The sequence below is a fragment of the Melanotaenia boesemani genome, chromosome 12 (assembly GCF_017639745.1).
Source record: "Melanotaenia boesemani isolate fMelBoe1 chromosome 12, fMelBoe1.pri, whole genome shotgun sequence".
Lineage (NCBI taxonomy): Eukaryota > Metazoa > Chordata > Actinopteri > Atheriniformes > Melanotaeniidae > Melanotaenia > Melanotaenia boesemani.
In genome coordinates, this window is record NC_055693.1 from 3,983,386 (window position 1) to 3,995,266 (window position 11,881).

At 40.8% G+C, this 11,881-nt stretch overlaps 1 protein-coding gene across 1 annotated transcript; it reads right to left on the bottom strand.

Annotated features, from left to right (window-relative positions):
• Positions 1–253: 253 nt before the first annotated feature.
• dbr1 (debranching RNA lariats 1) lies at positions 254–11,712 on the bottom strand. The gene is made up of 9 exons (XM_042001511.1): positions 11,551–11,712; positions 10,379–10,593; positions 10,168–10,292; positions 10,009–10,089; positions 9,840–9,925; positions 6,449–6,673; positions 6,294–6,371; positions 6,061–6,206; positions 254–3,470 (listed from the first exon to the last, which is right to left on the bottom strand). The coding sequence occupies exons 2-9, from the start codon at positions 10,573–10,575 to the stop codon at positions 2,762–2,764; spliced, it is 1,647 nt and encodes a 548-aa protein (XP_041857445.1). The 5' UTR covers positions 10,576–10,593; positions 11,551–11,712; the 3' UTR covers positions 254–2,761.
• Positions 11,713–11,881: the final 169 nt, after the last annotated feature.

Below are 11,881 nucleotides of genomic sequence, written 5' to 3' on the forward strand. Positions count from 1 at the left end.
ATGATGGTCTGGCTGCTGTGTTGTGCCAAACAAATTTGCTTTGCCAAGGGGAGCTTTAGGTATAAGGCTCCTCTTGATAATCTGATTTATTTATTTTAAATCTATTTATTTATTTTGAATTGTGGAATTTACATAATCTTGCTGGACAGAAAAAAAAATTTAGTGAACAGAAGTAAAAAGGAAAGTAGAAAAAAGAAAAAGGAGAGAAAGCTACAACAGATAGAAGCAACGACCCTTCAATCCAACCTAACCAGACAACCAACTGCTACGCCTGTACAGAAACACAGAATTTCCTACAAAAACAAAAAGCAAAACATGTATCACAGCAACAACCAAAGTACCAGAACTGATCTACAATCTAGTCCTCCGAGCCGAACATCTTGAGTGACCAAATGCGATCTAACAAAAATGTAGAAGAACAACCACAGTAACAACCAGAAAGCACAACACCCAGCATGGAAGAGGATAATACAGGACGAGGGAATGATGGTGGTCTTGGGACTATTGTTAACAGAAAAAGCCAAAACTGAAAAAATTTAGACGGTGTGAACACGGACTTTATATCCTTCCTTGTTCCCCAGCCAGCTCGCTCTCTGATTGGCTACATTCTGTGCCACGACACCATCCACACAGTCAAAATTCATGAGTCGTCAGCTTTCCTCACACAAATGAAGATATCGGGTCGTAGCTGGGAATCATGAGAGGGAATTTACAATTCTCCGTTTTGGAGCGGATTATCGGAACAAATCTGCTTGTAACACACCTCAGACCAAATGATAATTGTACAGAAAAACCTCATAAGACTCATGATAATCAGGCGTTTGCCGTCCTTGGTCGGGAAACAGCCTGATAATCTTTGTGTGTACCAGGCTTTAGCGTATAAACCCACTGGACAACTCAGCGACTGTGTCAGCATGCAGAGGATGAGCGTGATTGCGCAAATGCAGCCACGCCTCTACGGACGCTAGAGCCAGACTAGGGTGGCCCAGAGATCCGAGTGATCAACAGCAATCCCGGAGCACGAACCCTAGCCACCCTACCACGACTCCGGACCCACCAAGAGGAAGGCTCCAGCCAGAGCCCCTGCAGCATTTATGTTTATGAAAACGCAAAGATTTCTTTCTGGAGATTGAAAAACATGTTCTAACATCAGTTAATTCTGCTAAGGGTTTTAAAATGTTTAATTTAATCCATAAACCAACTCATTTTCAGGGAGCTATGGTGGTTGCACTAGGGATTAGAGGAATCTAACTGGTTCCTGAGCAGGTGTGTAAGGGTGCATTCACACCAGGATTCTCTGGGGGACTGGGTTTGATTGGGCAGGGAAAAAAAAATTCCCATCTTCCTTTGGTTTAGTCCAAAGATGTTCATATGGTCTTCTTGGTTAAATGATGCAAAGGTTCCTTTTTTAAGACATAAGAAACCTACAAGACATTTCACACCAACATCACGGGACCCTTCTGAGGAAGTCTACAGGAAGTAGCTGCAACCTATCAAGGTAAAAGGACATAGACCTTAAATTTCTTACCTGCCTTACAAAAAGGAACCTTTGCGTGATTCCTTTGGTTTGCTTTTACACTTCATTTTAAATTAAGAGGACCAAACGCTCTGGACAACTGTTCACAAGGGGGCGATATTCCCCAACATGACCACTGACCAAGAAGGAAATCCAGCTTATTGACTAGCCAGGGCCGGAAATTGCTTGTAAACCAAGTTTATTCAGTCTTGGGGTTTCTGCTTTTACTTCTGTGCTCAAACTAATGCAGGATTAACCAGAATCTGTCCAGTATGAGCAGCAGGAGAAGCAGCCAGCTTCTACATCACTTCCTCTTTGGTTCACTGGATGGTTCAGTTTGCTTTCACACTTGAAGCGAAAAGTTTGACAGTGCGTTTCACTTGAAGTGAACCTAGAACCCTAGAATGAGCAAACAAACTGTACCATCAACAGAAGCAACCAAACAGTGCCAATGTGAATGTGGCCTGAAATGTGAGACAAAGAGTTTTTTACTTGTACAACTGACTTGCATTTTCAGACTCAAAATGTGTTTGTATTTTAAGACTAGCAGAACTGATCTGTATTTGTAGGTTTGATCTGCATCTGTACTTGTCACACAAATATGGAGATAAACGTTAAAAAACGTTCCTAGCTCCATACAACCAGTGAAGAGCTGTAGCAGCAACACTGCTGCTTGTTAGCAAGATTACCCCCCCTAAAAATACGTGTCATATGTAATTAAACCTGGAGATATAGCAGAGGAAGAACCATGACATTTTGATACAGAACAGTCAGATTTTTTTTTGTTGAAATCAACACAAACTGTAATGGATTTAAATGGTTTGACTTTGAAGTGGTTCATCTTTAGTGTCTACTAGAATCCAGTGAAACCATCCGTTCATTCAGACTGACTGCTGGTGTTAAACCTGTTCTGAGTGAAGAAAACTGATGTTGATAAGCGAGCAGCCACATTTATTGCATTCTATTTGTCCATCAACTTATTAATTCATTTAAAAAATAGATTTTTATCTTTCTGCATCACTAATAGTTGATGTCACAACTGGAATAAAAAAAATAGAACTGAAAAATCTATTCCCTAAAATTGTGTTGGTTTCATTAAAATACATAAAATAATATTTCAACAAAGAAATGCTGCCAGAGCTGTAAATCTGGACACTAATCCTTGTCTTTTTGCATTCATTCCTCTGCAGCACTACATAAATAAATGTTACTCATCACTCTAGTGTAGAAATGTCAGCTTTGTCTTCACCCCGAACCCTCACACGCTTCATCGTCTGCTGCTGCGTAGATGACCTGGTTCCTGCGCTTGATCCTGGGAGTAGGACCTTTGCTGTCCGCTTCCACATGCTCGTTGCTGCTTCGTTTCAGGATGCGTGCTGCTGCATCGCTGCTATCATGCTGTTCTTCCTCTTCAGATCCAGACTGGATGTGAGGAGCTCTTGGAGTAGAGTGGCAGGGAGGAGGGAGGTTCATCAGAAGGGGCGGGGGAGCCGGTGAGGAATGAGATTTAGGCTCTGGCAGAACCAAACGGAGGGGTGTTTGGATTTCAGAGGGTTTTTTTGCCTTCTCCGCTGCTTCCTCCTCTTCCTCCCATTCATCCTCTAAAGTGATCTCATCAGGGTTAAAAGAACCGGACAGCCCGGACGTATCGGTTGGATACTCACTGGGTTCATCAGCACTTCCATCGTCATCGTCCTCCCCTCCAGTGCTGCTCTGAAGTCTGCCCAGCTGGTCCTGCCTCTGTGCAGCCTGAGCATAGATGTCTGTGAGGCCCAACTTGGCACAGAGCTCGGTCGTCTGAGGGTTGGTGTTGCAGCTTGGGGTGGAGTACGGCTGAGGACTGTTGGCGTCGTAGGCTGGCACGGTCTGGCTGAAGTTGTCTGGAATGCTGAGGTCACCGCTGAGATCCTCCACCACCTCCATCATGGCTGCCTCTGAAGCTGTGAAGTCCCACCTGAAGGTTTCAGACAAGCCACGTTACAAACTAGAACAGCTGCACCGTTCTGGTTGTGTAAACAATAAATGTGTAAAGGGAAACTCAAGGTTAAATTCTCAACAAACTGAACTAAACTTTAAACCTAAAGAAAAATAACTAAAAAGTATTCTTATTGTGTTAATACAGACTCAACATTCAGTTTCACACAATCAAACATTACAAACCTTTTTGATTTTACTTCTTTGGTAACTGAATACATCTGTAAACTTCCAGCTTTTGAGATGGTTCAGGGCTCTTGAGTGCGACTATTCTGGTTACACATGGCAGATGTAGGACTTTTATCTCCCTGAATATCTGTCTGCATATTTGATGTTCATTTCCCTCTTACCCAAGCTCAGGGAAGAATGGCGTCATGATAAATTAAAAACAATTAAAAGGCAAAGAAGTGGTGGGTTTTCTCTGATTGGCTCTGATCCACAGTTGTACACGGTGTTGTGTGTTGGTTTGAAATGACGACTGGAAAAATTGGGACATCCAGTATGATGAACGATGCAGGTCAGTCTGTTATTTCAAGATGAAGAAAAGTTGGCTTATACAAAATATTAAGTGTTAAGACAAATAAAGTTCTATCAAATCCACATTTCCGAGTTGTACCCTGACAGCTTTCATGACTATCCAGGCATCAGTAGGACCCTACGATTTCCAAGAAGTGGAAAAACAAACAGAATTTGACAATGAAACTGGAATCAATAGTAAAATGTGGAAGATTGTGAAATTTGTTCATTTAAAGGCGTGATCACCGCTTTAAGGCTTTATTCACAATAAAGACAAAAGTGACTCAGATTTTACTTTTTTGCTCATGTGACCCATATCTGATGTTTTTATTAGAGTCTGAACAGCACAAATCCAGTTTTTCAAATCTGACCCTGGCCACTTTTACACGTGGTACTTTTAAATCGATATCAGCCTGAACGGACAGATCGCATTTCATACAGCTTTTACATCTTCGGAGTGAGGCCCATGTCAGGAAATGGGACACGGTAAGGCAGAATATAAACAATGATCATAATTTTTACCAGCTCTGTCCAAGAACTTTAAAACTGATATACAAGCTAACAACACGTAGCATCTACATTTACCTCGCTAATCAGTGTGACGTGACGTCTTCCTTTGCGCAGGCAGCTCACTTCAGGGCCATGCACAGCTCAGTGAAGTGTGATGGAGGGCACATTTAAATGACAATGTAAACCACGAAATGAAAAAAATAAATAAAATCGTATTTCAGCATTAAGACCTGCACTGTGAACGTAGCCTAAGAGTTTTTTAGTGTCTGAGCCAAATGAACAAGAAAGGCTGGATGAGTTGACTGTATCTCAACCATGTTTGTGGCTGTCAACCAGCCATAAACCTGCCGTATATTGTAGCCAAAGAAAAGCTGCCTTTCATGAAATTTAAATCCAACTAAATAATTCTCCTGGAAATGATTCAATGTAAATCTGAGGATGGAAATTTCCCGGGAGCAGCACAGCCTTGTGATCTATTTCAGAGTTAAAACTGCTTAAGTTGGATTTATACTCGTGTGGCGTCTGTGTGTGGTTGATTGTGGCGTAGCTGATGCTGGTGAGTTTGCTCTCGCACTCGAGCGTTGGGGGTACGCGTCTTTTTGGTGTCGTGTTGCCGTTTCTCCTACTAATCTCGACCAGTAAACTAACCAGGTTGGATTTCTTTTGATGCTTCACTTCAGTTTAGTGGTATTTTTTGTTTTAAAACAACAATGGCGTCCAGTATGGTTCAGTGTCTTTATTAGCTTGTGGAAGGAAACAAAAAAGAATAATTCGATCAGCCTCTCATCAACTTGATCCATTGGGTGTTGTTTTTAAAAATGGCGGTTACTACACAAATTCAGCAAGAAGATCCAGATATCCAGCAACACGTGATCCCTGATCGACCAATCACAAGGGAGTACCTCAGCATAACCGGCTGCACAGCAGGGGTGCACGTCGGGTCTGGAAGAGGTGCGCGTTGAGCCTCTGCAGACCTATACAGTGCCTACGGTGGTGATGCAGATGCCCTGCGAGTATAAATCCGACTTTAAAGTCCTGCTTCTCCACTGCAGTCTCAGAAATCTGAGGTCAATCATCCTCTACACAGGTTCTGTATTAATGATTGGTGGAACAGATAAGACTCCTAGCAGGATGTACAAATACTGTACATGCTATGTGTTCAAAAAATAACAAAAAACAACATGAGAAGCACAGGGGGGAGTTAGCATAAGCTAGGTAAAGATGCTACTTGCCAGATTCAGTAGTCATCACATTTACCCAACAATGCTCCACTAGAATGGAAGTGGATGCAGTTTATTTGGAGACATTGCAGTGTTCTATCAGAACTACCAGACAGGACAGGGGTCTGCAGCAAAAAACAACTAAAATAGCAGAATTTTGCATCTAAACTTGTTATGAAGACATTTTACTTCTGTGAGACATGTCGGTATTATTAAAAATGATTTTTAATCCTGTCTCTTTCCTCCAGGTTACACAGACTCATGCAGAGACTGTTTCCATAAGCTTTAGTCACTGCAGCTCATTTTTGTTGTAAATATCTGTACCGTTCATGCAGGCCGTTGTTCTCTGGGGGATTCCAGGGTTGCGGCGTGGTCCTCTGTAGACTGTTGGTGGCTTTCAGAATAGCGAGCCACTCTGGATCATATTCCAGACCCTCAGATGAACTGGGTCTGTCAGGAAGATCTATGATCTGAAACATGTTCAAATGTTTAACGCTAATCCACAAACCTGAAAGAACACTAAGGTTTGTACATATATAAACGAAGTTTCTTCCTACCTGTAAGAACTCCCTGTAAGGTAGACATTTATCCAGAGACAAGAACTTGGTTACACGTGGAGCAGCATTACCTTTGGGCTAAAGAAAAAAGAGAAGTGGAATTAATTTGTATTCAGACTTATTAAAAACCAGCAGCAGAAAACCATCACTCTTACCGGGTGCTGCATCATGGCAGCAAACTTCACATGAAGATGGGCAGAGAACCAGTAGCTGGGCTGGAGGTAAGCCAGGACCTCCTCAGTAGCAGGATTTCCCAGAGTGTTGGACTCCACTTCCTGACGCAGGTACTTCTTCTTGCGCAACAACTCCGCTGTGCTTCCGTAGTAGTAGATCCCACGAGGCCAGTCGTGACTTATGAAAATGTCTATGGGCATCTGGATCTTCAGAAAAATAATTCATTAATCAACTAGTCCTGCCAGGAATTAGCAATTTTGGATTGCAACCATCAACACAGATTGAGCCCACAGTCATAAATGATGCAAATCCTTGCATTTAACTACTGCAACTTTAAAGCAACTTGCAGCTCTTCTCCACATTTTTCTACATTTGTCCGTCATCAGCTTCACTTCTGGGTTTCTGATCATGAACATGCAGATGTGTGCAGGAGAAATGTGTCACATTTGGTGTCTAAAATCACCAACAAGGACCGCACACGACAGTTTCTTCTTTTCAATCTTGTAGTGATTATGGAAGAGTTGGACCTCCAGCACATCCCAAAGATTCTCAATGGGGTTCAGGTCTGGACTCTGTGGTGGCCAATCCATGTGTTCCCTGAACCACGCTTTCACAACCCGAGCCCCATGAATCCTGCTTTGTCATCTTGGAATATGGCCGCGCCATCAGGGAAGATGGAATAACCGGCTCAGTCAGTATGCAGGAATCAGCTGACCTCATTTTTTGGACACATAATGTTGCTGAACCCAGACCTGAACCTACACCTGAACTTAGACCTGACCAACTGCAGCAAGCCCAGATCATAGACTTCCCCCACAGGCTTTAACAGTAGGCACTAGGCATGATGGCTGCATCACATCATCTGACTCTCTTCTTACCCTGATGCTCCATCACTCTGGAACAGGGTCAATCTGGACTCATCAGACCACATGACCTTCTTCCATTGCTCCAAAGTTCAGTCTTTATGCTCCCTAGCAACCACACAGTGACATCTATAAAATGTACATTTCTGGAGTTTTTGCTGCCCAGCAGCATTATGAGACAGAAGCTGCACTATGCAGCTTTTCCTTCGACGTGCTGCTTGACGTTGCAGTCGGGTTTCGCTTTACGCACCGCTTCACACTAGCAAACAGATATAAGCACACTGGCCATTTTGAACAAGCACTGTGGCTGATTCAGCAAAAAAAATACATGAAGACATTATCGAAGGAAGAAAAGAAAAAAGAAAAAAAAAAGGGACAGAACAAGAGATAAGACGAGTCAAGGTAACACTGTTTTACTGTCTGGTAGGTCCGTGTTTAAAAAAAAAAAAATCTAGTTATTGATTTTAATCTATTCAAATTTAATAAATCCAATCTTGATTCATAAAACTTGGAGATCGATTTTTTTTAAAAATATGTCCTCTTTTCTGGTAACATGACCATACTCTAGCATGACTTACTGAGGCTCGGCGAGATCTTAGCATTTAGACACACACAACTGGTTTCCTGTGTTGCTTCTGTCCAAAATCAGCTTCTCTTGCCGACATGATGTCACACTCAGATGTTTTCAAACCAGTATGGATTACATTCACTTGTAAAGTATTCTGAAGCACATTATCACTAACATTAGCAGCTAATGCTAAGACTGCAGAATCTCATTTTAGCAGTTAATGCTAAGACCACGGGCGCCGGCATCTTCAACAACAGGAAATGATGTCACCACACACATACACACTATGAAATAAATCTGACACGGTCATTTAAAGTCATATTTCCTCCAGAACAGGTTTACACTTTGTCCTTTTATTAAAAAAAAAAACAGTCTGATGCTATTTATCTGATTTACATGATGGCATGTCATTGCTGCGTCTGTTCTGTGTCCACAGCAGTGAGCACACATGATAGCGTCATGGTCGTCACGGGAACGCGCACAGCTGAAGGAATTTCTGAGTCATATCACGGCTTTAAATGGATCCAATATTCTTTGTAGGTTTTATTAACATCAACATGTTATCTGAGATCTGATCTTCAATAATATTTAGAGCGACTCCGCTGAATGAAACAGTTTCATCAGGACATTAAAAAAGTTTAATCTTTTTCTGTCCTGAGTGGGATTTATTTTCATCACAGCATTTTTGGCTGTGAATTGGGGGAAACACTGTACTGTTATGTTACAGTATTCAGTAATCTGATTACTCCGAGATAACTTACGACTGATAACTGATGTGAGAATGTCTTTAATGTTCAAGAAAAATAGGTGGTGCTACACAATTAGCTGTAAATGAATCAATATCGAATTAGATTTAATCGAAATCTAATCGAAAAAGGCTGTTGTGGATCAAATCGATTCAGGAAATTAGTGACGATACCCAACCCTACAGGAGAGCACCCAGTACAGGTAGGATGCAAGATGGCTGTCGTTAGGGGGCGCGTCATTGAGAAAATCTGCCAAGTTCCGTAGTGTGTCTTTAATAATGCGTTGGACAGTTCTTAACTTAGTTTTAGTAGTTTCAGCATCAGATGTTTTCTCTGCTTGATGCCAGTAACTTCACCCCTCTAAAACAGATTCACATCTTTTTCCCCAACAGGATCTGTCTTCTGACACGGTTCTCTAAGAAATGAGAAGCGGCTCACTGCATCAGTAGGGGTTAAATAACTTGTTGCCATCAGAAACATCATCATCCATGCAGTAATTATCCAACGGGAGGCTCTTATCTATTTGCTTAGTTAAATCCAAGTGAAGACTTTATCTTTATTGGACAGGCAGTGTATTAAACGTTTGCTAAGTGCACTGGGAGGTGATTTCCCCAGCGCACTATATTTACATAAGGGATTTTGGAATATTAGTTTGAAATTTTATTAATAATTTAAAACAATTTGAGGGTATTTGTAATTTTCTCTCATTTAAAAAATTTCATAGAACAAAAAAAAGAACACTAAAAATTTGTTTCTTGTGTCACAACTTTTTAGAAAATCTGTAGCAAACTGAGGCATTTTAACGCTGCACTACGCAACTTTTACAGATTTTCTCAGTGCCCCCATCAATGGCATCAACAATCAGCATCCATCTTGCATGCTACCTGTGCTGTGTGATCTCTCAGGTATTATCTTGAGTCGTCTTCTCTTGCTTTGTGTCTTTCTCTCTTCTTTTTGCCGTCTTGTTGTGAAGTGAAGCTTCTCAGACTTGGGATGCTACTGGGTGGCAATGACCCCAGAAATGCACATGACAGATGTCACTGTACCCTCAAATGAGTCAGGAACTTTACATAGTTGCTCTTTTAGTCTTAACAATCACAAAATTAAAAATCCTGGAGAGATTGGTCAATTCACATTTAGATAAATATAGTCTATGAACAAGAATGAGAAGAAAAGTTTAACATCTGATTTTTACCTGTTTTAGTTTGAAAATCTCGATATTTCTGATGTGGTACACACTTCGTAGGGTTTCAGGATTGTAAGGAGGAAATTCGTGGTGACCTTAAAGAGAATGTATACGTTTAAACAAAGTTTGCAACTTCAATCATTTAAAAATGATTTAAAACCATAAAATACAAACGAACCCTTTCTGTAGTCATGTGATTTATAGATTCCAGATAAGCCACCGATTCTTATCCCTTTGTAGCGAACAACACCAGCATAACCTGGGGACAAACAGTCCAGTCAAGTGTGTGGTGCATCAGACAGGCAGATGGACACATGCATCATCTGAACATGCCTACCCAGATAATAAATGTTGGGTGCCACCCAGCCTCCATAAGGCAGTTCCTGCAGGTGGTTGGAAGCCTCGTGGTTTCCTCCAACAAAGATGGTCAAGATTGGAGCTTTCTTCTCTCCAGAGTAGTATCTGGAACACACACAGTAATATCAAAATTGGACATGTCCTCACATTTGATTTTCTAAAACATGAACCACCAACAACAAAGAACTGACTTATAAAAGGTCTGCATCATCCTGTACTTGACTGGAACCGCCATGCACTTCATGTCACCTTCATTACGCACTGCCTGGAAATCTCCACAGCAGAGCAGCAAGTCCACTTTCACCCCCTCCTTCTTCTCCAGAAAGCCAATGGTCTCGTAGATCTTGTCCAGTTCGCCATGGCAGCAACCTTCTACTGCGACCTTCATGCTGAATGAACAGGTGAGCTGAAGATTCCCGGGGAAAAAAGGAGAAAAAAACAACAACACACATTCGCAGTGAGAGTTGGTTGGTATTACTGTCTCATCTGTCTAGATCTGCACAGACAGAAGATGGGTAAAGAAATATCCATTAAAGTTCAGCAATTTTGTGTTTCATTTGCTGCTGTGAAATTGTTATTGATCTATATACAACTGGCACTGGCCACTGAAAAACCAATACCATTACATATTATACACGATCCTATTGGCCATAAAATTATGATCACTGACATGAGAAATTGCAGCTCATTTTGAATCACTTTTAACTGGCTGTAGTCTCTTTTAGAAGGATAATGCACCCTGGTACACAGAATAATTAATGAGCAGTTTAAAGATGAAAATGAGTTTAAGATTAATCCAAGATTTCAAGATTAATTAAATTAATTGATTTAAAAAACAACTGGTGTTCTAACTGCTTCAGAAGAATTGAAATATGTGAGGGGACTTCGGATGTCTACTGTAAATGTTTTTTAACAGATAACTGGAAATGTTTTGTTTGCCATGCGCTGAACTTCGCGTTTCAGTTGCACGCCACAGAAACATTGGCTGGATAAATGAAGGCCTTCGTTTAACCTCAGAGCTCACTTGCCTCCAATATTTATATGGTAAAAGAAGTGTTCTTTGTAAGTTGCATGGACATTATATATATATATATATATATATATATATATATATATATATATATATATACACAATATTTTCAATGTAAAAAGTGTTGCTGCTATTTTGCAAACAATGTATTTACAATATCTTTTAATCTACTTGTAATATCATCCAACCTGACTACTAACAGATGAAGCGCTAGTTAGCAACAAAACACAACATGCCACAGCTAGCTAGGTAGCGCTGTTAAATAGCCAGTAAGACAAAATGTTGAGGAAAAGAACAGTGAAGCTAAATGAGCCAAAAATATATAGTACTTACAGGAATCCTTGTTTAATTGTATACGGTATCCGTCCCGCTTTATAATTCGTAAAGACTGAAATCTGTTTTTAAAAACATGCTTAAGCTACAACGCTGTAGCTAATAACAAACGAATAGAACGAATTTTCCCACCTCGTTTCTATCGCTGACGGCGCATGCGCTCTGCGCAGTACTTCCGGAAGCAATATTTGATAACCGGCAGCAGATTCCATCAGAAATAAGTACATTTTATTTAAAAAAATGCACGCTGTTTGTTATAAAGTATCGAGAATTTAAAACTCTCACAAAGTATGTATTTTCAAATATTTTTTGTATCTGATGCAAAATACAA

What these genes read in the sequence shown, in the direction of transcription:
- dbr1 (XM_042001511.1), bottom strand. Translation starts at nt 10,575, where the DNA reads ATGAAGGTCGCAGTAGAAGGTTGCTGCCATGGCGAACTGGACAAGATC. An exon ending in ACCCAACATTTATTATCTGG is followed by an intron (nt 10,090 to 10,167) that starts GTAGGCATGTTC and finishes GTTTGTCCCCAG; the next exon opens with GTTATGCTGGTGTTGTTCGC. An exon ending in CTGCCATGATGCAGCACCCG is followed by an intron (nt 6,372 to 6,448) that starts GTAAGAGTGATG and finishes TTTTTTCTTTAG; the next exon opens with CCCAAAGGTAATGCTGCTCC.